Below are 27,956 nucleotides of genomic sequence, written 5' to 3'. Positions count from 1 at the left end.
CTTCTCTCGGCTCTAGCCGGCGCAGGCAGCCGCGGCGGCAGCAGGCGAGCCGCGGCCCCGCGAGGCCATGAAGGTGAAGAAGGGCGGCGGCGGGGCCGGGACCGGAGCGGAGCACGCTCCAGGGGCCTCGGGCCCGAACGTGGATCCTAAGCCGGAGCTGCAGGCGGAATCCGAATCCGGGTCCGAGTCGGAGCCAGAGGCAGGCCCGGGGCCCAGGCCGGGGCCGCTGCAGAGGAAGCAGCCGATCGGGCCGGAGGACGTGCTGGGGCTGCAGCGGATCACCGGTGGTGAGCACCCGCGAGGCAGCGCCGCCCGCGGGCAGGAGTGAGAGAGCACGAGAGGGGGTCTTCGGGGCGCGCGGAGCCCGGGCCCCCGCCCCCTTTCCCGCACTTCCCCCGCCTCCCCTCCCCCACCCAGGTCCCCCTCGCTTGTGTCCTCTACCCTTCTGCCTCCAAGCCTGAGATCTCCATGTCCCCCCTTCCCTCGATCTCTCTCTGCGCCCCCCTTGTCCCTTTAGAGATTGGTTTCCACCCCTTTCCTTTTTGAGGAGTCCATCCCCCTTACCCATGGTGGAGGTGGGGCAGAAGCTGCAACTGTGACCCCCTCCCCACAGAGTCTTCAGAGTCCTTTGAAGATCTTCTCTGCAATAATGAGGAGGGGGGCTGAATGCAGTCAGCCCCCAGTCTCCTCCATCCTAGAGGCTAGGTGTGGTATCAAAACCCTTAGGTCTCCTTCACACTGGACACCCCAGGAAGTCTGGGGCCATCACTCTCCCCAGGAAAGGACCTGAAGAGGAAGCTTCAGTGGTTTGACTCTGGGCTTCTCAAGGAAGTGGGTTAATACCCCCTTTAGCCTGAACTAGGGCCTGTCCTCTTCTGGGAGGCCCGGCCTCCCCTGTGGTTGAGTTTCTGAGCTGGATTGCCAAACTGAAGTTCCAACTTTGCCGGCCTATTGTCTCTGTGACCTTGGGCTAATAACTTCACCTCTCTGAGCATACTCATCTGTAAAATGGGAATAATGGCCCCTACCTTTAGAGAGCTGTTGTGAAAATAAATCCTCTGATTTTGCACTGTGCCTGGCAGGCTGTGCATGCTCTGTAAATAGGGCTCTTTTGTCAATACTGAGGGCCCCTCAGGACTGCTCATGGCTACTGCCTGGAGGCAGACAACTGGGCATTCAGGGCAGGGGAGGGGGTCGCTGTAGGCAGGGAACAAGGGAGGGAAGTGTCATGGCAGAGGCCGTGGCTGAGCCTCAAAGAACAGAAGGCTCTTGGAGAGGCAGTGGCCTTTTATCTTGGCCTCATTGGTTAGTAACCCTGCCCTGGCTCCTCTGTGAGGGCAACTTTTGGAGTCCCCCTGTGGGGGTAGGGAGCAGTTGCTGGACTGGACCTGAGCTCTGGTGCTGCAGGAGCAGAAGAGTCCAGGGCTTCCAGACAGCTGTGGAGGGGACTGTGATGGCAGGTCTAGGCCTGTGCATCTGGGTCCCCAGGGAACCGGCATCTCCCTCCTCTCTTAGCTAGGCAGCCCCCATTCTTGGCTGGGCCCCTGGAGCCCTGAACTGCCTTACCCAAGCAGGCAGTAGTAGAGGGAGGGCGCCTGGACCAGTCTGATGTTGGTGCCAGTTGGGCTATAACTGGCAACAGCAGTGTTTAGGATTCAGGTTGGCTCTGGGGCAGAACTTCCTTATAGGATGTCTAACTTGTCCCAGTCCTAGGTAACTTTCGAGGTGATTTTGCAGCCAGAGGGGCTTCTAGCCCATATACAACTGTGTGTCTGAATTTGGGGGAAATTCATAGCCCTTAGAGATTCAGCATCTGTGGGCGATTAGGGAAGTCTTCACCAGATCTCTCTCCTTTGTGGAAGCTGAGAACAGGGCTCCAAGACTCTCCCCACTGGCAACCCTGCCCAGTCCCCTCTGACCCTAATCGCACAGGTCTGAGTTTGTTCTTCCTGGATTACCCAGCCCCGAATCCAGCTTAGGAAGCTATTTGTGGTTGAGGCGAAGGGAGCAGTTGCATTCTGAGCCCTCAGCCACTCTGCCCCTTATCGGACCTGACCCTGAGTCCCAGGCTTCATCCTTCTCCGGCCGGGGGAGGGAGTGGAGGTGGTGTCCTGAGCCATGGGCATCTTCCATTCCTCACTTCCTCTAAGGACAAAGGGATTGATAGGTTGAGTTTGCAGTAGAAGAGGCAGAGGTCACACTGCAAGTTGTTCTCCAATGAGAGGAGAGGCTCCAGAAGTTAGGGAATGGGGGAAGGAGGAGAAGTCTATTGGGAGCTGGGAGCTGGGCGACTAGGTTGCTGTTCCGAGTTCTGCCCCTTCCTCTCCTCTGCCCTGTACTTTCCTCCTACATCTTTGGATTAGTGTTTACTTTCTGTGAAAATAAGTTGTGTACAGGGTGAGGTAGGACCTGCCTACTTCCATTCCTCCTCTCCCCACTGTGGGCTGTGATGGGCAGGCCAGGGCTCCAGCCCTGTGTAGTCTGCTGGACCCCAAGTGCCAGGTGGCCACCAGGAGGCCTTCCTGGAGGGGGCTGCCCCAGGCTTGGGAAGAGAGAATGACTTTACGTTCACTTCCTCTTCCTGCCCCAGAGGAATCAGTGGTGGCCTAGGGGCCTAGCGGGTGATTTCCGGGCCTCTGCGGGGAGGATGTGATGCCATGCAGGCACCGGGGCCCCTACTGCACATCTCTGTTTCTTCCTATTTGCTGCTGGGGTGCTTGCAGTTGCTGCTGCAAGAGTGGTGAGGGTTGGATCAGGCCCTGCTATTTCTGAGCTTCCTCAAGCCAGGCCCACCACTGTTCCTGGTTCCTCTTCTGGGCTCAAGGATTCCCCTTAGCCCAGGCACAGCCCTGCTACACCTGCCACACCCTCTTACTGGCCTTGCCTCTTCTCTCTGGGGGTGGCTCAGAGTCAAGGATGGATGGATGACCTTTAACGGGGCGGGGGGGTTCCCTATGTTAAGACCTCCTCTGCTAAGACCTCCTCTTGTTTGAAGATCAATGGGGGATGAGAGCAAAGGTGGCTCGCTTCCTCTCTCCACACCCACCTCCCCCCTGAATATTCCAGGCTCTGGGCTTGAGTCAGCAGAGCTTTGACTAAGCTGCTTAAGGGAGCTGGGTTTGTATAAGCCTCTTATGGGGAAAGGAGGGGCCTGGGGGTGAGGAAGAACAGGGAAGGGGTTGTTTGCCCCAGCCCTCGGTCAGATAAAGTCCTTGCTTGACACACTTAGATGTGGCACCGGGGGTGGCCATGGGCCAGAGGAGGGGCAGGGGTATTCTCTCTGGAAATAGAGCTGTGTCGCCCCCATTAGAGTGAGGTTCCTAAAAGCAGGGCATATCTTCTCTCTCAGGGTGGTGGGGGAGGGGCTTCTCATCTTTTTCTAGACTGGTTTGGTTAAAAGTTACCGACACAGCGGAGGCTGGAATAAGGGCCCTCCACCACTGGCTGGGAGGGAAAGTGTGGGGGAGGTGGCCTTGTCCTCCATCCTGCCCCTCCCTGACCCAGAAGCTACCAGGAGAGAACCAGTTGTCCCCTGTTAGATCCCAAGAGGAGAGCTATGTCTCCCCCACGCTCTGTGGTGGCTCCCTCGGGTTAGAGGCTCAGTTCTCTCTCTCTGCAAGGCAGTCATCCTAGGGATCAGATAAAGTGGTAGCTAGTCCGGGGTAGCTAGGTCCCTTCCTCACTCAGCCACCCGTCTCCCCTAGACTACCTGTGTTCCCCCGAGGAGAATATCTACAAGATTGACTTCGTCAGGTTCAAGATTCGGGACATGGACTCAGGCACTGTCCTCTTTGAAATCAAGAAGCCCCCAGCTTCAGGTGAGTGCATTGGGTACGCCATCATCCACAGAGGAAGTGGGCCGCCCAGGGACCCCGGAGGCCACCGAGGAGACAGAACAGAGCTGGGATTGGCACCCAGGCCTCCCCAGCAGTCACCAAGCAGCGGGGCCCTCTGCCTGGGGCTGGGCCTCGTCTTTACCTTTCCCTGTGTCCCTGGGGAAGGACAATCCTGCCCCTTCAGTCCCTGCCAGCCTGCCCCCTGTAGGCCCCCTTCGGAACTGCAGCCCCAGAGGCCTCAGGTCTTTCTATCTCTTGGGGCTCTGGGACTCGCAGATGAAACTGGTGATCTGCTGACCAATTTAAAAGCAATTGGAAGCATTTGGCCAATGATCTGAACCCTCAATATGCATCAGGATCTCCTGAGGAGTTTTGAAAAAAATTCAGACAGATGAGGTCGCTGGGGTGAAACTTCGGGTGGGCATGGGTCCCACCTGAAGCCCACTGAGACCGGCTGGGGTGCATTACAGAGCGGCTGCCCATCAACCCGCGGGATCTGGACCCCAATGCTGGGCGCTTTGTCCGCTACCAGTTCACGCCTGCCTTCCTCCGCCTGAGGCAGGTGGGAGCCACGTGAGTCACCGGCCGGGGTGAGGGGTGGGGGTGGGGGTGGGGGTGGGAAGGAGCCCTTCCGGAGTTCTTGCTGAGCCCCTCCGGGGGCCCAGCTCAGCCCCGCCCCCTTCTCTGCTCAGGGTGGAGTTCACAGTGGGAGACAAGCCTGTCAACAACTTCCGCATGATTGAGAGGCACTACTTCCGCAACCAGCTGCTCAAAAGCTTCGACTTCCACTTTGGCTTCTGCATCCCCAGCAGCAAGAACACCTGCGAGCACATCTACGACTTCCCAGCTCTCTCCGAGGAGCTGAGTGCGTTGGGGGAGGAACCTGGGGGGCGGGGGACTCAGAGGGACCAGGTTGGAGGGAGCATGGGTCTGAGCCCCTCTCTTCCCATCCCAGGTCTCTTGTGTCTAGCCCCCATTCCTAAGCCACCTATAGGGAAACTGAGACCCAAAGAGGCTGGGGGAACTCTTTGTTCACCTGTCCCCGTCCCCGAGTCCTGTAGCCCCTGCCGTGTCCTGGCCCAGGCTCCTGACCTTTGCCCCCAACTGGCTGGGCCTCTCTTACAGTCAACGAGATGATCCGTCACCCATATGAGACACAGTCCGACAGCTTCTACTTTGTGGATGACCGGCTGGTGATGCACAACAAAGCCGACTATTCCTACAGCGGGACGCCCTGACCCCCCCAAGCCACCCCCAACCTCGAGAGGGTCCTGGGCCCACAGCCGTGACCACCCCAACACTCACCTCTCAACCCTGGGTCTTCTGTCCAAGGAGTGTTGCCGAAGTCCTGAGCCCTGAGTCAGTGTTGGGAGGGAGGGTGCCCGAGGTCCCCCAGTCCGAGCCTGTGCAGCCCCTGGGGCCTGGCACATGGGGTGGGGTGGTAGCGGGACTGTTCACCTGCACATTCCAGGAAGACCTCCTGGTGGAGGAGTGGCCAGGACTTCAGGGTAACCTAGTTGGCCCTAGCTGCTTGGGCCCAAGTTGCAGAATAGAGATCCCATATCCAGGCTTTTCCTCTGCCCACCACCGACAGGCCATTTGGAGTTGTGAATTCACAGATGAAGTTCCATGCGGGGTCTGGCAGTCAGGTTTCCCAAGGGAGTCTGGGCCCTGACCCCAGCCCTAGTCTCTACCATCAGGGGCTGAGATCCTGCCTGAGGTGTGGGAAGGACCTGCCCAGATTACAGCCTGTGGTAGGGGCTGGACCAACTGTATATAGTTTTCAATAAACTCTCCTTTTCTGTTCTTTGGTTGTGGACTGGCATGTGTGTGTGGTGGTGGCTGGTGGGGGGCAGTGATGTGGTCCCAGGGTCCCAGGAGACTCCTGTCTCCTGATCCTCTGCACCTGGATACCACTCCAGGCATCTAGAGTCAGTATTTAGTATGTGTTGCAGCTGGAAAGGGTTTTTCCTTTGATAAGGATGGTGACCTGAGCACGCAGAAGGGAAACTTTGGCCCAAAGTTGTAGCTAACCTTGAAAAACAGAGGCTGGGACAAGGGCCTGCGACTCTGGGTGGGAGGGAAGGTGTTGGGAAGGTGGCCTTGCCCTCTACCCCACCTTCCCTGAACCCAGAGGCTACTAGGACCGTTAGGTTGTCCTTTTAGCCCTCATCAGAGAGAAGGCTAAGGCCTGGCGCTCTCTTGCCTTCAGCTGCCTTGAGGAGGACCCCAGGCTTGACTGCCCTGCATATAACACTGCCCCCAGCCTGACCCCAAACACAGAGAATGTCTTCATCTTAATGGAGGAAATTCAGAAACAGGTAGATGGAGAGTTTACATCAGGGTTTACAGCCTACTGTTCCAGGCACTAATTTGGATACACTTGGCGCTATTTCTCTCTAGACTGAATAGTTAATCTATAGTTAATCTAAGCCTGCGAGGCCTGGAAGTGCTGGAATTCACCTGGGTTCTGTGGAGCCCTTGCGGGAGGGCCAAGATCTGGGCTGAACTCTGGGATTCTAAAATGAGTGAGACATTGGGATTTCCCTGGTGGTCCAGTGGCTAAAATTCTGCTCCCAATGCAGGGGCCCCAGGTTTGAGCCCTAGTCAGGGAAATAGATCCCACATGCCTTAACTAAGACCTGATGGAACCAAATAAAATGAGTGAGACACGGAACAAATACCTGTTCTAGGATAAGATGAACTGAGCGCACAGGGAGCAAGAGTCATCCTGCTTGGAGGGTTCTAGAGAGGATTCGTAGATGAATCCTATTCACCCCAACATTCGGGCCACAAACCAGGGACTCAGTCTCAACTCCCGTCTCTATCTCCATCCAATCACTGGAGATTTCGCCTCTTAAAAGTCTCAACTTCATCTGCTTCTCTGCAGTTCTTTACCTCTCATTCGAATGCCTACAATATCCTCTTCAGTACCCCTCTGCCTCTAGCATGGAAGTACTGGGGAGCACCCTGACATGACCGCTTAATAGCTGTGCAGTGTTGGCAGAGCAAGTTAACCTCTGTGAGCCAGCATTTTCTGAAAAATGGGCTTAATCCTCAGAATTGATTGTGGACAGTCTAACACATGTAAGGCATTCAGGCTTGGGCCTAGCATTCAATATGTACTGGCTATTAGCTTCACTCTTTCCAATCCACCCTTCACTCAGCTGCCAGAAATAATCTGACCAGGTCATTCCTGCTTAATCTCCTCAGTGGCCCACCATCATCTTCAGGAGAATTGCCAACACCTGAACCGCTAAGGCTCCACATGTCTTTCACATTGTACATATTCACTTTCCTGAAAGCGACTGATAAATCATGCCTCCAAACACTTGCTTTATGCCATTCCCTTTGCTTCAGTGCTCTCTCCCCATCTCTTCCTGTCTAAGTCGTCCTGAGTTTTCAAGCATTTATGATGGTGGCTGGATTATGAGGTGGTTACCAGGCTCTACTGGTGTTAAGTGGGCTGGGGGCAGGAATGCCTAATGGTCTCCAATGAATGGGACACTCAATATGAAAAATCCACCCCTCACAATGGAGGGTCACAGAGTGAGCGTGCAGGGAGCGTGCTAAATCGAACTGGGTGAATGTTCTGGATTGGTCCTGCTGTACTTCCACCTTCAGACAGGTAGGGCGGTCCCTGTTTTGAGGTCCTCATCCCTGGGGCATGTATTAAAGAGGCTTTCCTCTGGTGAGGCCTGGCAGAAGGCTGGCTGGGAGAAGCCTTGGACCCCTGCCTCCTTTTAAGTCTTCATGCCTCTGGCACTGGTCCTGCTGCTAATGGTGCACCTTGGTACATTTGGTTCCTGGCACTTTTCCTGGGAACCATGAGAATCCCTGGGCTGTAGAAGGAGGAAGAAACAGGGTCGGCTCTGGTGCTGGCTCTGGCTTGTCCTGGCTCTGGTGCTGATGAGCTGTCCTTGAAGGCTGAGCTGAACCTTGCCAGAGCTGGGCCTCACATTCTCTTTGAAGTCAGCCAGATATTTTTGCTTTGACTCCTTAAGGGTGTCATGAGGACCCTACCATTGGGTTGCGCAGGAAAGACCAGATACTGCAGGGGGACCCACCACTCATGCCAATTTGGGCTGGAGCTAGGGGTGCATGTGAGCACTACCAAACCCACTGTAAACTATTGAGATGCTTCCCTTCCAGTTGGGGAAGAGCTCCTGTCCCCAGCCCCGAGTGCGTTCCTCCCTAGCCTGGCCCCTTCCCTGGGAGCCACCCTCCACTTTCCCACCACCTGGCAACTAAAGCAAGGGTGCTTTACTTTTTTGGGAGTTGGGGGCACAGCACGCAGCTTGTGGGATCTTAGTTCTAGACCAGAATCAAACCAGTGTCCCCTGCACTGGAAGCGTAGAGTCCTAACCACTGGGCCACCAGGGAAGTCCCAAAGGGTGCTTTACTGTGTTGTGTATGTCATGGACCCATTTGTTGTCTCTACTGAAGCCTCTGGACCATAAGGTTTTTATGTACATAGAATATATTGTAATCCTATGTATTTTATGTGTTAAAAACTATATATCTATATATATTCTGTGATGCCTGTAATATATTATAAAAACATCTGTGATTTCTCTACCTAATGACAATGTCACAAATTCTGTGAAAAGTTATTGTGATTTGTTGCTGACGTTCTTAATCGAGGGACATGCTAAATTCAAGGTAGAGATGAGTGAAAATGAAGGTGAAATTTCTTTATCCAAGTTCATGGACTCATGAATTCTAACTGGTTTTAGAACCCTCAGGTTTACAGCCCCTAAACCTGAGAAGTTAAAAGGGTTCAGTTCAGTTCAGTCGCTCAGTCGTGTCCGACTCTTTGCAACCCCATGAATCGCAGCACGCCAGGCCTCCCTGTCCATCACAAACTCCCGGAGTTTACTCAAACTCATGTCCGTCGAGTCGGTGATGCCATCCAGCCATCCTCTGTTGTCCCCTTCTCCTCCTGCCCCCAATCCCTCCCAGCATCAGGGTCTTTTCCAATGAGTCAACTCTTCGCATCAGGTGGCCAAAGTATTGGAGTTTCAGCTTCAGCATCAGTCCTTCCAATGAACACCCAGGACTGATCTCCTTTAGGATGGACTGGTTGGATCTCCTTGCAGTCCAAGGGACTCTCAAGAGTCCTCTCCAACACCACAGTTCAAAAGCATCAATTTTTTGGCGCTCAGCTTTCTTCACAGTCCAACTCTCACATCCATACATCACCACTGGAAAAACCATAGCCTTGACTAGACGGAAAAAAAGGGTTAATTTGCCACAAACAGAGAACTTTCAGACCCTGGATCCATGCAAACAATTCCTCTCTGAACGGTGGGTGAACACATGATGAGTGGCCAGCAGAGGGCAGCATATGAGCAGAAGTGTGGGGCTCAGTTCCGATAGCCGCGGCCACCCAGTTGCTTTTTGTTATGTTGTGTTTTGTTTTTCTGCCCAGTTTTTAGTCCAAGGGCCAGTCTGGTTACAAATGAAGAAACATGAGACCCCAAGGCTTATCTACTTGCCACCTGTCTTACTTGCACAGGGGCAAGCTCACTTACATGTGTGCCGAATGGGCCCATAGATTGAGGTTGGACTGCCGGGGCTGGAGGTTTAGAAGAGGTCGTCTGAGCCCCCAGGGTCCGAGGTTCTGAAGCAAGGAAGTGGGTCCCAGTAAAGTTCTCCCATGAAACACTCACCCTGCTCTTGGGGGCTTGGATATCAAGACACTGGCCTGCGGTTGCCCCGAGCTGGGGGCTTGACAGAGAGCCTTCACCATTTCCTATACCCCAGGGCTGGGCTGGGTCAGGGTGGAGGGGGGGGTTCTTCCTCTTGGGCACACTGGCTGGCCATGCCTTCACCCCACCCCACCCCTGCATCCCTCTAGCTCTGGCCTCAGCCTTAGAGCCTCTGGGAGGGAGCGTGCTGATGGAGGGTAGGGTTCTATTAAGGGATCCTCTGCAATTATGTCCTGTGGCCAAGGCAGGTGGCATTGGCTGGCCCCCGGACCCTGGCCCCTGGGGAAACTTTCTAAGCAGAAGGTCCACCCATGTCTGCTCTGAGATCGAGGTCCAAGGTCCATGGATAAGCTTTTGGCTCCCACACTTGCCCCATCCCCACTCAGGCCGAATGTGGGGCTGCCTCCCAGGCTGCTGTTTGGTGACTGCAGCCTGCCTGGGGGGACTGAGTGGGCCCCGACCCTCCAGAGACCACCCTCCAGGCCCAGCAGGGCACACAGCACCCTGCTATGTTTCATTCGTGTCACCTGTGGAACCCAGAGCCCAGTCGGGGAAAGATGGGGGCGGAAAGGCACAGTCTGGATAGAGAAGTGACCCCTTCTTAGTGTGAGGAGATGGAGGCTGAGGAAGGGACAGACCTCAGGAGGAAGGGATGTGGGGGAGGGTACCTACACCCTCCCTCCCTCCCTCCCTCTGGACAGAGCAGCTCCTGCTTCCAATCTTCCAGGAAGTTCTCCTGGGAAGAGATGCTCCCCCCCCCCTCCCCCCACACCTCATCCCCTTGTCCTCCCTTTACTGTTCAGAAGTCCTCTGAGATGCCTCATTCTTCAAATTGAAACTTCCCAGTTCTGGGTGAGGGTTGAGGTAAGATCACAGGCCCAGGGAATCTGGAATCACAGTCAGTGTGTACCGACCTTTTTGCCCCACAGAGGGGAGGTCTAGAAACGAAGGCATGGTAGCTGAGACCACAAGGCATTTGCTTTATTGTTCCAGGACAGGGAACAGTGGCAGGCCATCAAGGGTTCTGCTTGTGTCTCATCTGAGCCTGGGCTCAACCTTGGCGGGGTGGGGGGTGTTCTTGTCAGCCTCAGGCCCCGGGTAGGCTGAAGTTCCCACTTCAGCCTACTTGGTGTGGGTTGGGCTCTCAGGTAGGACACAGTAGGCAAGCAAGTCACACCCCCTTGCTCCAGGGGCATCCTGGGCCTGCCAAGCAGTCAGAGAGGGGGCATGGGTGCTCCCCCACCAGCCTGAACCAGAGTTCGCTCCCTAACTGCCCAGGCTGTCTGAAACAGAAGTATTCATAAGCTGGGATCTAAACTACATGAAGTTCTCAGGGGTGACTGTAGTGACCTGGAGGGGCCTTTCCTGCATCCAGGGCTGGGACAAAAGGACACTTTCAAGTTTCCGAGGGCAAGGGATTTTTCCAAACACTTTGTGTCGGAACTGGGCTCAGTTTGGTCCTGGGGCGGACATTGCCCCTCCTATGTGTCATCCCCCGGGGGAAGCCAGATAGAGCTTAAGTTGAGGACAGGTTGAGAGCCTGCAGGGTGGGTGCTGTGAATATCAGCACCCTCTTGGGGGCCCACAGACAACTTGGGGAGAGGCTCCATATCTCCTCCTTCTCGATGGGCTGTTGGGATGAAGATGGGAGAATAAATACAGGGGGCTTCTGGGAAAGATCACTCCTGGAGGGGGGCAGGCCTGCAGAGAACGTGGACATCAGAAGAAGGTTCCAGGGTGGTCTTGGACCTGGCTGGGGGCCCTGAGCTTCTGATAACCAAAGCCTTCAGCTCTCAGCTGCCCCCCAATGAAGTCTGTGATATAGTTCTGATTCCTCTGGATATAAGGTACGTGAGTGGGTGTATGTCTGCATAACTCTGTGTGTGTGTGTGTGTGTGTGTGTGTGTGTGTGCCTGTGCACATGTGCACAAGAGCCTAAGTGTGGATGAGTGTGAGCCATGGAGAATGCATTTTCTTCTTGCCCAGACACTTGCTCTCCAGGATCCCTGGGCAGGAGCTTGTGTACCACGTGGTAGAAATGTGCGAGGGGCAGAATCCTGGGTGGTGACTTCTCCACCCCCAGCTGCCAGCTAACAACCAAGTTGGCTTTGTGACATAGGGGACAGGGAGTGTGTTTCCTTCCTTGACCTTTAAGGTGAGCCCGACATGGGCGGCCGGCTGGGACTTCCAGGCCAAGCAAAGGCTGGAGCTGCTGCAGGGCATTGCTCAGGCCAGGGCCATGGGCTTGGAGCTGGGGCTGAGGTACACAGAGGGGCCAGCAGGGGCCGCGGGAGGTGTGGGCTCCAGCTCCATGAAGGCTGAGTAGAGGGTGGTGAGATGCAGGTCACCCAGTGCCCCAGAGCCCCCGTTGCCTGGGGGTGCCAAGTCGCCTGTCCCACTGCTGGTCTCGGCCAGACAGGGCCCAGGGGGATAGCAGGGAGGGGGAGCTGGCGGCACTGAAGATGATGTTGGTGATGAGGTCACCAGTACCAAGGGGTCAAGGGCCAAGCTGTCATCCTTCAGCTGTTCCCATAGGTTTCCTATTTGGGGGAGAAAACAGGCATCACTGGGAGGCACCAAGGAGCCCTGTCTGCCTCCCACCCCATGCTCTCACATGCTCTTTAGAGAGCAGGACTGGGGTAACACTGATTGGAGAGCAGACCTTTGGCACTAACTCTGTGATCCCAGGCAGTTGCTAAACCTCTCTGAATCCTCCTCCCATGTAGGACAGTGTGAATGCCATAGCCCAGATGATCTCTGTGGCTCTTTTTTGGGGGATGGGGGAGTGGTCAAAGATTTAAGAGCTGCCTGTTGGAAGGGTTGATGCAGATGCTGTACATTCTGGGGTTACTCTTCACCCTGGCTCTTGTCCAGGTTCCCAAGGAAGGTGACTGTGCAGCCCAGACCAAGGATCTTCCAGTAATGCACCGCAACATCCAGTGAGCTGGTTGGGCTCCTCCGTTGCAGGGCCCAAGGAAAAGGAGCAAAGCCCTGTCGGGAAGTGCTCCCCACCGGGAAGCACCGACTCTGGGGTGCAAACTGTGCTGCACCCGATCTTTCTCTGTGTCGTGTGACCTGCGTCATGGCCGGTCAGGGCCTGGGGCTCCTTCCCTGGGGATCAGGGCTTCAGGGTCTGGAGGAAGGGGGCTGAACTAAACCCAAGACTGGCTGCCTGGTTTCCAATGCTAACTCTCCTTCTTTCTAGCTCAGTGACCTTGAATAAGTTACTTAACCATGGTGCGCATCTGTGAAATGGGCTGAATAATCCCTCCTACCCTATAGGCCCACATGAGAGAGTGCATGTAAAGTGCCTCACACGATGCCTGACAGTAGGGCTCAGGTAAATGTTTATGGTAGCCCACATATCTATAGTTTCTTCTGAGTCTGTGGAGCCCGGCTCCCCACTTCTGGAGGGAGCTGCGACTCTAGTTGCCTTTCTCTAAGAGTAGCTTCCCAAGACCTGGGCTCTCTCCTCATCAGACTGGGAGATCTCTGAGGGTCAGCTGCCCCCACCTGCTTGTGGATGGCCCCTACCCCAGGGCACACAGAGGGTCTGAGGCCTGGGTCAGCACCCTCCTTCAAAGCTCCTGTGGCCAGTACCAGGGCCTGGGGGTGCCCTGGAGATTAGATGGGAACGGGTGGGGTTGGCCACAGGCAGAGATGCAGCAGGTGAGATGGAATGGAAGAGACAGATTCTCTTCCTGGGACCTGCTTAGCTCCTTGGCCTTCCCTTCTTCTGGGGGAAGATCTCTCTCATTCTTCTGCATTAGGTGATGAACTCCAAAAATATAGTCGCTTCTGGAATTGTTCAGAATCTCTGTTGCTCACAATCAACTATGGAATAGACCATCGGCCCCTTTCCAGCCTGTGTCTTCTGAAGCTACTTGGGGGGCACGCACCCCTGGTCTATATCTTCTTCTGAGGCTGTTGAGCCTAGCTCCCCACTTCTGGAGGGGGATGAGGCTCTAGCTGTCTGTCTCTAACAGTAGCTTCCCAAGACCCGGGCTCTCCCGGGCACTCTCAGCCCGGAGCTGAGAGTGGTTTGGTGATAGGTCAATTGGAACCCATTCAAGGGCACCCAGGAGGAGGGAGATAGGGGCAAGAATATTCCTCTTTGACCCTTCACCACCACCACCCATTCCCCAGCTCTGGGCTTTCTCTGCTCCGGAAATCCAGCAGTTAGCAGGCTGCAACCTGGAGACAGAGATGGCCCGGGCCACACTACCAGCTGCCCCTCTGCAGGCCTGTCCCACCTCCCCTTCCCACCCCCAGCTCACCCTGGAAGTCAAAGTCGGTGAGAGAGGGATTGATGGCGTCCAGGTCGGTGCCAAGGTCTCCGTCTGGCAGCAGGGTGTCATGCATGGTCCTGGCTGGGGAAGGTTCAGCGAGCAGCTTGGCACTGTGGCTAGGTGGGGTGTGGGCAGGCAGAGGCGAGTCCTGGGGGGTGCCCGGCTGGGCCCGCAGCTCTAGATGCCCATCTGGCTGTGGGAACAATGGCTGCGGAGGTCCAGGAGGGGCCAGGCCCGGTGAGAGGTGCGAGTATGTCTGTGCATAGCAGGAGGGTGCGTGCCCCCCAAGTAGGTCCTGCAGGGGGTTCTTGCCAGGAATGGGGCCCGGAGCTGGGTGGATTGAGTGCAGCGGCTGGGAGAGCCCCGCTGGAGGTGCCAGAGGCTGGATGGAGCCGGAAACTGCCAGCCCAGGGGGTGGGCAGCCGAGCAGTGGGGAGCCCAGCTTCTCCCTCTTGTCTCCAATGAGGCTGTCCAACTCCTCTGAAAAGGCCCAAGAGAGGACACTGTGAGACCTCCTTTCCCCCACCATCGCTCCCAGCCTTGGAAGCACATTCAGGCCCTTTCCTTATTCGTCAGCTTTCCGTTGCCCAGCTTTTCTCACCACCCCCACTCTTACTTTAATTTTTTGGCTCTGGGCACCCCGGGTCCACCCCGCTGGCTGGCAGCCTCACCTGGCTTGGCCATGCTCTTGCGCACGGCGATGGGGTCTTTCCTCTTCCACTTCTGCAGCTCCTCCTGCATCTTGTCAATCTTGGCCGGATTCAGGGCCCACAGGCAGCCCTTACGAGAGGAACTTCCCGATTTGTTCTCTACCTTCTCGAAGCACTTGTTAAGAGACAGGTTGTGGCGGACAGAATTCTTCCAGCCATCAGGCGCTGTCTGCCGGAGCAGAGCAAGACACGAATTAAGGCCGGAGTCAGGAAAAGCCTTGGCTGCCTGGGCACATAACTGCCACCCACTCTGGGGCTTGTCATGCTCCTCAGCAGCCAGCCCACACTCAGTCCCATCAGTAGTGGGGCAGGGATGGGCAAGAACCTCAGTCACAGTTATTAGCACCTAAAATCTACCTCCATCCTATCCCATGCCCTTCAGAGGACTGTCGAGGTGGTTCATGCAGGAGGGGCTGGTGGGTGCTAAGGTGGAGGTGCTGCCCCTCCCCGGCCTGGGGCTGGATCGCTCCCCGCTGGGTCTCCAGGCCTGTGCTTGGACCCCTCTGTGCAGAGGGCCTTGCCCGCTGAGCTCTCTGGGGCTGTGTCTCCCTGCTGTGAGCTTGACTCCGGGGTGTAGGTCCGTGAATTCCTCTGAGTGTGAGGACATATGTGTATTGCTAAGGAGGTGTGTGTGTGAGAAAGTCTCTCTGGGGGTGTGTGTGGGTATCCATGATTGTATGTGTGTGTGGGTGTTTACATGTGTGTGCCTGGGGGGCGTGCCCTGGTGGGGAGGCCAGCCCTCAGGCGGGGGATGCTCGTGCCAGCAGAATAAACACCCATTAGGAGGCCTGGTCATGCCACCAGTGCAGTAATTGTGCCCAAGGAGGGTTGTAAAAACCATTAGGCTGACTCAGTCGGGTGAGAGGCGGTGGTGGGGGTGCCGCTGGGCACCCTCCCCCCGCACCCCTCCCACCTCCAGAGCTCCATTCCGGGCTCTATGACAGTCCTGGGCCCAGCAGGGGTGACTGGGCAGAGCACCCGCTCTGCCTGGTGAGGTCCTTCTGTGCCCTCACCCCCCGGCCCCTCTCCCTTCCAGCTCACCGTTTCTGCCTAATGAGGGGCAGCCACTCCCTCCTCCCCAGCTCACTTGCCCCAGGGAGCAGCCAGGCTGAATCACGTCCAGCAGAACCGGGCCCCGATGCCAGCGTTGCTGCAAGTGGTTGGCAGGATCGGCTGAAGCCTTTCCTAGGGGCCACTGGCCTGGGTCAGGGGTCTGGTTGAGATGACCCCCAAAGCTCCCAGGGTCATGAGAGAAGACTCTTAAGCCACCAGACCAGCCAGCTAGGGATTCACCTTCAACTCCCTCAGCAGTCCCTACGAGGAGTCAAGGCTGTGTGGCCCGGTGGGCAGAGTTAATGGGCACCGGGCCCTTTACAGCCCCATAAACCTGTGACTTTGGGATGCCAGAGCAGCCCCCACCCCAGCCGCTTCCTGTTTGGAAGAGGGATGGTCAGCACTAGCAATTATGTCCAGTGGCTGGAACTTGCCCCGTCCCACATCGCTGACTCACAGGGCTTCAGGACGCCCATCTCGGCTGCCTTGGGCATGAGTGCTGCCCACCCCAGGGTCCACTCGGTCCTAGCCCAGAAAAATGACCTTCAACTGGGGAATGAGAGCTAGAGGTGGGGAGAGGATCTTTGAACTCTTTCCTTAGGTGTGTCGGACGGGATTTGTCAGAGCTGGAAGGAATCTGTGTGCCAACTGGTCCAATCTGACCATTTTACAGACTGGGAAACTGAGGTCCAGAGAAGAAAGGGTCCAGGCTGAGATCATATAAGGAGGCAGGGACAGAGCCAGACTCCAGCTCTGTTCCCTAACTAAGGGCCCTGCCCAGGTCACCCCACCGGCTTGTCTTTACCACCTGGGGCCCGTCCCATCCTTACAGATGCTTTCTCTCTGAAGTCAAATGTAAACTTGGGAGGGAGGGAGTGATGCAACTGGCTAAGAACAACAACTGGAACCAAAAAAAAAAAAAAAAAAAGCAGTTAGACCTCTTCACTCCTCAGCCCCATAAAACAGGGATTACACGGCTCCCAGGAAAAATAATTAAGCCAGGAAGATGAGATGTAGGGAGGGGTTGGGGGCCAGGCTGGGAGTTGGCAGGGAGGAAAAGCTGAGAGGAATGGGGCAGGGCCCTCCCCCACTTCCCTCTCTCCGGTCTGACTCCTTGAAGCCTTAGGGGACACTCTAAAAGCTTTACAGGTCAATGAGACTTTGGCCCCCTGACATGCCGGGATTTAGAGGGCGAGCCCTGGATACCGGCTGTGATGCTGCTTGAATCCCAGTGCCAACTCTCCTCCTTGCTCCTCTCCCTTCCAGAAGCTCTGATGGATGAACATGCCTTTTCGTTCTTGGCCAGAACTCTGGCCATCTTGCCCATTCGTCATTCGGTGGCAGCTCAGCAACTCTGAATTTGTTGGAATCCTTGTTCAGTTGCTAAGTTGTGTCCCACTCTTTGTGACCCCAGGACTGTAGCCCGGTCAGGCTCCTCTGCCCATGGGATTTCTCAGGCAAGAATACTGGAGTGGGTTGCCATACCCTCCTCTAGGGAATCTTCTGGAACCAGGAATTGAACCTGTGGCTCCTGCACTGACAGGTGTATTCTATACCGCTGAACCATCAGGAAAGCCCCTTGTTTGAATATCAACCTCAAACTATCCCCAGACAGCACAGTTGGGAAGATGGTGGGGTCACCCACCCACTGGTGGGTGGAGCTGAGTTCTGGATTACTTGGGTCTCAGCTCCTGCCCTTTGCCTGGGCAGCAGGTGAGACCGTACCCATTAGGTTGCAGCCCTTGGAGAAGGCACTCCTCATACACAAGCTCTGACTTCCCCTGCACCCACCCCAGAAGGAGGGGTTTTTGTTGGAGGGCCTGGGGAGCCTGCGGACAAGGGAAGTGGGAAGCCAGAAAGCCTGAGCCAGCAACAAGTGATCCCACCTGCTGTTTGGCCTTGAGCAAATGGAGAGAGAAGGGTGCTTGTCTTGCCTGTAGGGAAAGAAGCTGATAGAGCCCCAGAAGCCCCTTCTGTGGTCAAAAGAGACTAGATCCTGTCCGTGGGAAGGTCAGGTGAAACAACCAGCTCCCTAGGACACTCTAAAACTGTGAAGCCAACACCCCACTTTCTGGCAGAACTGCAGCTGAGCCTGCCGCCCACGGAGGCAGATCCTAATCTCTCCCAGGAAGGCAATGAGTTCTGCAGCCCCAGCATCCTGGGTCACCTTGGCTGGCCAGCTCCTACCCAAATTCCTCAGTCCCACAGCATCCTGGGGGCAGCGGTGGGAACAGCCTCTTATTTCTTCCCAAGCTCTGTCCCCCAGTTTGGGGTAGGTGGATGTTCCTTGAAGCCTATCAAGTTGCCATGTCCATCTTCCACCAGCATGAGGTCTGACTCCAGCCTGCTGTGTGACCTCTGGTGAACGGCTTGAGCTCTCTGTTGCCCACACAGAACTGTCCTTCTGAAGGGCAGACAAAGGGAAGCGTGTGGTGGGAGGGCACACTCTCTCTTGGCTTTCATTCAAACTCATCTCCCACCTCCCAATGGTATCTTCTGGTTCCAGAGAGGTCTGGCTTGCCCCAGGGCTTGGGGATGGTGGGGTGGGGTGGATTTGGGGCTCACCTTGAAGTAAGGAAAGTGCTCCGTCATAAAATTGTAGATCTCGCTGACAGGAAGGCTCCCAGTTTTACTGTTCTTAAGGGCCATGAAGATGAGGATGCTGAAGGCAGAGAAAGCTCTGAGAGTTGGAAACTCTGATTGGGCCTGGAGTCTTCCCCCACCCTCCTACCCTGGCTGGAACAGTTAAGAAAGAAGAGCCTGCTGCAGAATTCATGGGCGAGAGGTGCTTGAGAGGAGACGGAATGAGAAAGTATCCACTGAAGTTAGGAATTACTGATATTCGAGGGTCTTGTGGCATCTGAGAGAGCTGGGTTGCACTCTTGGCTTTAGTCACTCACTAGCTGTGTGACCTTGGGTGAGTGCCTTAGCCTCTCTGAGCCTCAGTTTCCTCAGCTTTGAAGTGAAGAAAGTAATAGCTACCTCAGAGTCGTGAAGATTAAGGATGCTGCCTAGCGTATAGAAGGCTCTCATTAAATGGACGCTTCATTATCAGTCAGCCCTCAGCCAATTGCTTGAATATTGGATCGTAAGGGAGGGAACTAAGGTTATTTGAGCCCCTACGATGTGCCAAGCATATTCTCTCACTTAATCCATCCAAAGGCCTGAATACGGCAGTTGTTTTTTTTTTTTTTTTTAATGTGAATAAACAGAGGCTTAGAAAGATTAAGTCACTTGCCTGAGGTTTCACAGCTAGTAAATTTGGAGCCTGGACTTGAACCTGGTTCTACTGGGCTCCAAAGATTGCATGTGCTGTTTTCTGTGCACCATCCTGCCTTCCACAAACCCCTTCTCTGTGCTCCCGGATGATGTGTAAGTACTTTTTCCATTTCCTGAGCTCACCCTGGCTGATGACCTGACCCCACATGAGGCCTGGCACACTGGAGGTCAAGTATCAGTGTTGGTTGGATGAATGAAAGTTCACATGGAAGGGATCCCAGATGGGCAGGGTGCTGCTGGCCTGGCACCTACAACCCCAGCCCCAGAGCAGCTGCACCTGATCTGGTAGATGCTGAGTAACTGAACCACCTCTGCAGACCTCATCCCTCGCTTACTTCTGGTGGCACTTTGGGGTGGGGCTTCTCTCTGAGTCTGCAGAGGGAAGGGAAAGGGAGGAGCGTCCCCCCGCTAAACTCTCAGTCCCAGGGCCCCAGGAGGCTAGAACCCAGTGGGCTCACCCCAGGGCACTAGCATCTGCTGAGCTGAGCCACAGACATGGCTCCCCAGGGATGGACGAGAGGTCAGAGGGGAGCTAGTCAAGCCCCTTGCCCCCACGCTGGAGTCTTCTCTCTAGCATCCTTTGGAAGTCTACTGGGTATGACTTCCACCCCCCTACCATTACCCTAACACCTCAAGGATTCCATGTCTCAGGGACTTCTCACCCCTCTTCCTGCTACCCCAGAAGTGCTGAGAAACGTACCTGTAGGAGTAAATGGGTTTTGGGAAGAGGGGCTGGTGCCCGTCGGTGCTGGCCTGGGGTGCGATGCGCTGGTAGGGATAGTGTGAAGAGCCCAGGTATGGTACAGGGTAGCAGCTGCCACCTGGTGAGTACTGTAGAGGTCAAAGGGGCAGAGTGGTTGCCACGGTAACCAGTCTTCCCAAGGAAGGGAGCCCCCTCCCCCCCTCATATACATCCAGAGAAGGAACTGAAGCTAGATTCTTCTCTCAAGCGTTCTGCCACCCATGGTCATGGGCCCCAGAGGCAGAGCTATCTGAGGTTGGCCAAGGATGTGGCTGTCCTGGGAAGGCCTGTGAGGAGATCCACATTCCAGAATTCAGGATCTCAGAGGTCTCAAAACCTCCTTCAGCATCTTCCTCTCAGACCTCTAGGTACCCTGTTTGCCATGATGATAGGACAGGAGCTGAACTAGAACATGTGAGGGGTAGCTCGGGCCCCTGTACCCTTTCGGGCAGCTGCTTCGGGCCTCCCTGGCATCTCCTGGAGTGCTTGGGCCGGAAGTGGGGTGTCCGGCCTGGGCGTTTGCTGGGCACTGGCCCCTTTTACGAGTTTCAGTGGCTCTTTGAAAGGGCCGGTCATGGTGGTGGGCAGGTGAGGGTAGGAGGTGGTTTTTACAGCAAAGGGAGTGGCTGGCAGGGATGGTGTTTTATGGGGGTGAGAGGGGGGTAGGAGACTCTGACTCCCCCATCTGCTCCAGGCTGAAGTGCTCTTTCCAGGTCACCCGAGAGACACTTAGTGACTGAGTCACCCTCTCTGCAGGCTCCATAAAGCCCTGGGTGCGGCCATCTTGTCCGGGGAGGGGGTGCAGAAAACAGAGGGGATCAGGACAGAGCTGGACACGGCGAAGCCGTCTAGGGTCTGGCAGCCCCTGAGCCCTGCCGTGGCTCCATCCTGTTGGGCCAGGCTGCCTCAGGGACACCCCTACCCTGGGTCAGACCATGAGCCTCAGGATGGCCCGGCCACTCCAGCCAGGCTCCTCACAGAGTGAGGATGATCCCGTGTTGCCTCTGCTTCCCTCCTTCTCTTTCTTTCTCCCCACAAAGCAAGCAGTCTGACCACCCTCCCGCCCACGTGCCTGCCTCCCTGGCTTGGCCAACATCAGGGCCAATGCCAATGAGCTGGGAGTAGAACCTGCTCCACAGGCAGGGCCTGTCTCAGTGCCAGGCTGCAGGTGGATGGAGCTGGGCGCTGGGCAGCCACTTGCTCTGTCTTGCCCGGTGACTCCTGGGAGCTGCCTGGCTGCTTTGGGGCACTTTTCTTTCTCTTTTTAAAAACCTCCATCCCATGCCAGTGTGGGGCAATTACTTGGCATCCTGTGAATCGGGGAGGAGCTGAGGCTGAGCAGTGGGGCGGGGAGTGGAAAAAGTGTTAGTCTGTCGGTCGTGTCCGACTCTTTGTGACCGCATGGACTGCCAGGCTCCTTTGTCCATGGGATTCTCCAGGCACAAATACTGGAGTGGGTTGCCATTCCCTTCTCTAGGAGATCGTGGAGAGGGGGGATAGGGCCAAAGATGATGGGGACTTGGAGCCTCCAATGGGGAAGGTCCCCTAGCCTCACTCCTGGTCCCACCCTGTCTAGGCTAAAGGGAAGTTTGAGGCCAAGGCCACATAACAAGATGGCGGCTGACCCAGGCAGGAGCCCGTTGTTTCCTGTGGTGTTCAGCCTTGTGTGTTACCCCACTTAAACTCCTTTTCTCTTTGCTTACTCCTTGTCTTGTTCTCTTTCTCTTCCGTTTTTGGTTCTATCCGGCCCTGCCCCAATCTCAGCCCCACCCTCTTTGCCCAGACCTCTCAGGCACTGCCTGGGTCTCAGAGAAGCCCCGCCCACTCCGAGAGAAGGGCAATTGCTTCCCTTCCTGTGAACCCGTGTTCCCCACCTTGGGTGGCCCAGCCTGAGATTCAGGGCCCTGCTGCCCCTACCTGCCCATCCAGCTGTGCACGCATACACTCATATACACACCCACACATCACACAGGAACATAATATCCTGAGACCCTGGGGGAAATTGCCCACCTGCCCTAGACCCACCTGGTGGAAGGGGGGCTGGGAAGGACAGTACATGTGCTGCAAGGGGGGCTGGTAACAGTACATCCCTGGACCACTCTCCAGAGCTGGGGGTTTGACCTTGACTTCTGACCCCTGCTGGAAGGAAAGAAACAGATGACCAGGCTTGACCTTGTCTTTCTTCTTCCCTATCATCCATCTTGAACCTTACACAAAAGCAATTCCACCTTTGCCTCTAGCAAAGCTTATTCCTGGAGGACAAATACAGGAGAACAGAGGAGGGCAAGGATTTTCCCCAGGGAACTCAGCAGGTTTAGTGGTGGAGTTGGAGCTGGAACTGATTGTACTCCCTACCCCTCACTTCCCTGCAAGCGAGAGGCTGAGGCTGGGCTATCCAGGGAAGTGTGGGAGACTTGTCGTCAGTCACACTGAAGCTGGGGTAGGACCCTGGAATGGCACAAGGATGACCCCACTCACCAAGCCTGGCTCGGGACCTGCTTCCTGGTTCAGAACCACCAGCCCCTCAGAGCAGATCAGCAAAAGACCACTGCTCTGGAATTTCCATTGCAGAGCCATGGGGAGGGAGCACAGGAAGTGGTCAGACAGGCTGATCCAGCTGGGGCCCCCAAGGCCCTACCACTTCCTATTCTGCAAAGCCCAAGGTAGATCTCGCAGGTTCTCAGGAGGGGGCTAGCGAGTCCCCTCTGCTCTGGGCGCCCCCAGCTCACAGCCTCTGCTCTCTGTTCTGAGGAGTTTGTGCCGTGTGCTAAGTCACTTCGGTCATGTCTGACTCTTTGCAACCCTGTGGACCGTAGCCCATCAGGCTCCTCTGTCCATGGGATTCTCCAGGCAAGAATACTGGAATGGGTTGCCATGCCCTCCTCCAGGGGATCTTCCCAACCCAGGGATTGAACCGGTGCCTCTTATGTCTCCTGCATTGGCAGGCAGGTTCTTTACTGCTCGTACCTCCTGGAAAGCCCTTGAGGAGTCTATTTAGTTGCTAGTCTGTTGGAGCCCTGTACCATTTCCCACTCTGGCAGAGGGAGTCTGCAGCTGCTGGCGGTGGTGGGGGCCGGATCCTGGCTTCCCACAGGTTGTGAGCCCCACATGGAACCCCCAGGGACTTGCATAGAGCTCTACCCTGAGTAGGCACCCAGACAGAGAGCACAGCTAGGGACTGGAAGGTTAACAAGGCCAAGAGCAGGTGGATCATTCTTCTTGGGGTTACCAGGGGCCTGGGGAACCAGCATCTAGGCCCAGAGGGTCAAATCAGCTGTGAGCTCTTTCCTGGGTGTGCCCTGGGGTGGCTGATGCAGAGATATCCATAATCGTAGAATCTCAGGCCTGGAAGGGCCATGAATACTATGTCCAACCCTATCATTTGACCAATGATGGGGCTGAGCCCATAGAAGGGAAGGGATGTGCCCAAGGTCACTCAGCAAGTCGACCATCCTGCTGTGGGTCTTTGGGCCCAAGTTCTTCTCCTTGGTCTCTATGGGACCTCAGTTTCTTCTTCTGCAAAATGGAGATAGTGGGAACTCTTTAGAGGGTTGTTGTAAGGATTAAAGAGTACTTGAAAGGAAACATCTGGCACAGTGACCAGAGGCCGACACTGAGTGGATATTTACAGGACAGTAACTGATGGGATGGGGCTTCCCAGGTGGCTCAGCGGTAAAGAATCTGCCTGCAATGCAGGAGATGTGCAAGAGATGCATGTTTGATCCCTGGGTTGGGAAGATCCCCTGGAACAGGAAATGGCAACCCACTCCAGTATTCTTGTATCTGGAGTAGGCACAACCCCCAACTGGGAGTGGGTTTTCCTCTTCCCAAGGCAATAAGCCTATGGGGTAGGTGCTGGTAAGTATACTTTTCTGATGAGGCTCAGAGAGGTTAAGTGACTTGCCCAAGGTCACAGAGCTTATGGGTATGGCTATGAAAGGACATATTGATCTTCTAAGATGCTTCCAAGGTATTTCTATTAATACACCCAGGCCTCATTCTAGGTAAAGAATGGGGCCCAGAAGTGTCCTTTGAGAAGACTTAAGTCCTCTCCCAACTCTGCATGCTGATGCTGGAGTGGAGAACATTGTGCTCTGTGACTCCTCCCTAAGCCCTTTCTCCTGGCCTCTGGAATGTGTTTTTCTTTCTCGCATTTACATATGGGTGTGAAGGTCTGGCTGGGGATTCTTGACATTTAAACAGAGAGAAGCTGCATGCAGGAATCCTGACTCAGGAGCCTCTGGGGAGCTTCCAGCATCCCTGGATCTGACCAGACTCCCTGACCGGACCCACTTCGACACTGGGCCAGGTCAGCATTCCCTCCCTCAGCTGACCTGGAGGCTCCGAATGAAGCTGAAAGACCCCAACTCTCTGAGCTTGCAGGTGCACACTGACCCTGAGTAGAAAGGTCTAGAAAAGGGATGGCAGAAAGTTTGATTTCAGAAGACTTTCTGGAGTGCTGGGAATTGGCACAGGGGTGATGGGGTGCGCGCTGGCGCTGGTACTCACCAGGACTTGGGGGCTGTGCTCCTGGCTGGGGTATGGGAGCCCGTTGCACCAGACCTCCGCAGGGAAGCCAGGCAGGAAGGCCTCAGCCTCCCCCACATCCTCAGGGATCTCCTCAAAGGCCTCCAGAGCCCCCGGGGTCTTAAAGGAGTGTCCTTCGAGGGCCAGGGCAGTCTGGGCCTCAGGGAAGACATCCTCATGGAAATGTCGCTTGTATGGGTGGAAAGGCACGTGGCTGCCCTTGAGGAAGCGCCCGGGACCGCTCGCTGGACCCTCCTCAAAGCCGAAGCCGGGGTACTTGTCTGAGGGTGAGAGCTGGAAGGGGCCAGGGCCAGGGCCGGCAGGGCAGTGGACTTGCTCGGGGCCTGGTGACGCGATGCTGGGGCTGTGTGGGGGCAGTGAGGACTCCCGCTCTGGAGGGCCATCAGGCACAAAAGACGAGCAGCTGAAGCCGGCGTGCTTCTGGGGTGGACAGAGGGTAGACAGCCTATGAGTGGAGGCTGGATCCAGACCCGACTCTGTGCGAGGGTAAAGGGTCTGTGGCTGAGCTCTGGGGAGCCCCTGGTGGAGGAGGGAGACCTCACCCACTCTTGGAAGCCTCGATCTGATGAGGACGCACTGCTTCGAACCCCGGGGTCACCCCCAGTAGGATGGATGCACAGCCCTGCCCTGGGAAAGTCCCGGACCAAAGGGACAAGCAGAGGCCCAGATCTCAACACTTCGGGATCTGGGAGTCCCTCGGTACTTGTTTGCTGGGAGAAAGGACAAGAGAGAAGCAGGGAGGTCCCGGGGGGTGGGGGTGATGGCCCACCTGCTGTCACGCGGCCCTCTGGTCTTGGCCTCAGCCCAGGCCTAGGTGCCAGGTACTTACGTTCTGCAGGGCGGGGGAGCCTGGGGGGCCCGGCGCCTGCATGAAGTCCCCCTGAGGCTCGCCCTCCAGCCTGCTGGGGCCCGGCAGCGTGACGTCAGACTGTGGCGGGAGCAGCGACACCATCACCCAGTCCTGGCCTCGAAGAAAGCCGGCTGTGATGAGAGCGAGGACCAGCGTCCAAGGCTGACCAAGCCCGAGTCCGCCCCTCCCACCCCCTCCCTGGGCTGGGACCTTGCCTCCAGCCAGACGTCGGATGAGAGAGAGAAACAGACAGAGACAGACAAACAGACAAGCCGAGAGAAACATCAGAAACAGGGGGAAGCAGATAAACAGTGTGAGAGACAGACAGTGAAAGACACTCAGGGAGAGGCCGGGAGCCTGTGAGGACGTGGATTCTGGTGGCCCCGTGGGTCTGGCATGACACTGAGGAGTGTGTGGCCGCTGGGGTTTTCTGCCGCGTCCGCCACACTCCAAAGTACCTGTGACTTTGTGCAGGCTGCTGCCCTTGCTGAGCTCTAGAAGCACCATTCGAAAAACTCGGGGCTTGCACTAGGACACGTGAGGGCTCTTTCTGCTCAGACATTCTAGAGTTATAGGAGAACTCTGTGTCCAGCATAGCCGAGTGGTTAAGAGGACTCAGCTCAGGGACGTCCCTGGTGGTCCAGTGATTAAGAATCCTTCTGCCAATGCAAGGGACGCAGGTTCAATCCCTGGTCCAAGATCCCACATGCCATGGGGCAAGTAAGACTGTACCACAACGAGAGAGGAACCCGTGCGCCCTAAAAAAGGATCCCACGTGCTGCAGCTAAGACCCAGTGCAACCAAAAATAAATAAATAAATATTAAATAAGAAAAAAAGACTCAGCTCAAAGCCAGCCTTTTTCTTGCCTTGCTAGCTGTGTCAGCGAAGCTCTGAGCTTCAGCATCAGTCATCTGCGAAAACAAGGGGAGAGAGAGAAAGCCGCCCTCATGGGCATATGGGGTTAAATGAAATCATGCACATGAAGAATTGAGCACAGTGCCTAGCTATAGCAAATGCTCAATAAATGCCAGCTCTCCTTATTAATAGCACGATTAATATGTTTCTTACTATTAGTAACCTCAGCGCTCTGCCTTCCTTCTCTACCACCTACAAAGGGCAGTTTCTCCTGAATTTATTCCTCTTTGTCCGAGTAAACTCTGAGAAAGTCTACCCTGAGCTGAGGGCCTGCTCTGGGTTGGCCGCTATGTAAATGATTAGAACTTTCTCATCAGTTTGTCAGAATAATCCTGTGAGGAAGGTGCATTATTGATCCCACTTTCCAGATGAAGAAACTGAGGTTCAGAGGGTTTACGTGACTGGCCCAAGTCACCTAGCCAATCCTTGATAGAGTCAAGTTTTGAACCCAGATCTGGCCAACTCTGGAATCTACGCTCCCCTTAGTTTCTTTGCTTGGTGGGGGTCAGAGTGGGGGTGCCTGACCTAGGGGGCCAAACAAGAAAAGCCTGAGGTTGACACCTACCCAAGACCTCCTCTGGCAGAGCAGGACAACTTCATTTCCCCCACCTTGCTGTCCCGGATGCTCTGGGAGGGAGGGCTGGCCTCGGAGGCCCCCTGTGTGCCCTGCCTCGGGTTGGTACATCTTTGCTAAATAGGCTGATCACTTCCATTGGACAAGCGGCTAGTGGCAACCAGGAAGAGAGGGCATTTGCCTGAAGTCCCTCAGAGGCTAGTGGGGGAGGGGGCTGGGAGCTGAGGTCCAGGTGGGGGGCTGGGGGAGGCTCTCCCGCCCCTTCAAGAGTCCCTGCCACCCCTTCTCTGTGTCCCGGTGCCGCTCACTCGGCAAAGCTAAATGTGGCGTGACTGGGGAAGCGCCGAGCTGGCCGTAACTGGATACCGCGGTGGAGCAGGCCCCGGGCCGAGGGGCAGGGCAGCCCATCTCTGGTTCTGCTTGAGCGCCCGACCTGGCCCCTGCTCCCTGGAAGCCCTGGACAGCTAGGGCCCGCCTGCCTCGCCTGGCCCTGGGCCAGACCTGCTTTCCCAAGGCCTTCTCCATTCCCTCCTGACGGAAGGCTGGGGTCCTTTCTCCCCCCACTTCTCAGGCTTTGTAACACATGGGGTGGTGGTCACTCTCCTCTTTGGAGGCAGAATAGCAAGTGGTGAAGAGCAAAGGTTTTGGGAATTTCCTGGTGATTCAGTGGTGAGGACTGTGCTCTTTCATTGCTGAGGGCGTGAGTTCAATCCCTGGTCAGGGAACCAAGATCCTGCAAGCGATGTGGTGCAATGCACCAAGAAAAAACAAAAAAGCAAACGCTCTGAATTGGGGACAACATGAATTTGAGTCCCAGCTGTGTGTCTCTTTCCTGGTTTGGTGACTTTGAGAAACTGTGTGATTCTGCTTCTCCCTTTGCTCCTGTGATCATGGGGCCTGGGGACCCACCTCACAGGGCTGTCATGAAGATTAAGTGACATGATGTGTATCAGGTGCCCGGCACGTAGAAAGTGCTCAAGGAGGTGTCGTGCACATCTGGATTCATTGGCCAGATGTGGCCGTGGCTCCTGACCCCAGACTGTAGTTTCCCTGATCAGGCCTGGGGAGACTGGCTAATGACCCCATTCCCAGATGACAGCTGCCCTTGTAGCCAGGTCCTGTCTGCCTGACCTTTACTCGGCCTGGCCCCAGGGGGGTTCAGACCCCGGCTCTGCTCCTCTGAGACATGAACCTGCGGAGGTCTCTCTGAGACTCAGAGTGGGCCACCCCTCCTGCGGAAGTTCTGGCCTTCCCAGAAGGGCTCCTACAGCCTCTGTCTGCCCCTCATCCTGGCAGCAGCCCCAGTGTCCTGGGGTATTACCAGTAGCCCAGGCTGAGTTCCTGTAAGTCAGAGGCCTTACCTGAAGGCTTCAGTTCCCAGCCGTGACTTTCATATCCTGGCTTGGCCAAACCACTACCCCACTTCCTCTAAGCTCCCAGGGACAGTA

At 55.9% G+C, this 27,956-nt stretch overlaps 2 protein-coding genes across 3 annotated transcripts; one reads left to right on the top strand and one right to left on the bottom strand.

Moving 5' to 3' along the window:
* Window positions 1-3: 3 nt before the first annotated feature.
* On the top strand, window positions 4-5,643 carry UNC119 (unc-119 lipid binding chaperone). Of its 2 annotated transcripts, none has more exons than XM_061142905.1 (5): window positions 4-287; window positions 3,705-3,818; window positions 4,307-4,409; window positions 4,529-4,701; window positions 4,962-5,643. In XM_061142905.1, exons 1-5 carry the CDS (start codon window positions 68-70, stop codon window positions 5,072-5,074), a joined length of 723 nt encoding a protein of 240 aa, XP_060998888.1. In that variant the 5' UTR covers window positions 4-67; the 3' UTR covers window positions 5,075-5,643. The 2 variants fall into 2 exon arrangements, with proteins under 2 accessions (XP_060998888.1, XP_060998889.1); XM_061142906.1 differs by having other exon boundaries at window positions 193-324.
* Window positions 5,644-11,773: 6,130 nt separating this feature from the next.
* FOXN1 (forkhead box N1) lies at window positions 11,774-25,120 on the bottom strand. The gene is made up of 8 exons (XM_061140991.1): window positions 24,998-25,120; window positions 24,130-24,588; window positions 21,646-21,756; window positions 19,579-19,709; window positions 18,165-18,261; window positions 14,508-14,715; window positions 13,825-14,316; window positions 11,774-12,087 (listed from the first exon to the last, which is right to left on the bottom strand). The coding sequence occupies exons 1-8, from the start codon at window positions 25,118-25,120 to the stop codon at window positions 11,774-11,776; spliced, it is 1,935 nt and encodes a 644-aa protein (XP_060996974.1).
* Window positions 25,121-27,956: the final 2,836 nt, after the last annotated feature.

Source organism: Dama dama, chromosome 5, assembly GCF_033118175.1.
Source record: "Dama dama isolate Ldn47 chromosome 5, ASM3311817v1, whole genome shotgun sequence".
Lineage (NCBI taxonomy): Eukaryota > Metazoa > Chordata > Mammalia > Artiodactyla > Cervidae > Dama > Dama dama.
The sequence above is the reverse complement of the archived record's forward strand: the minus strand, read 5'-3'. Positions and strand labels throughout refer to the sequence as shown.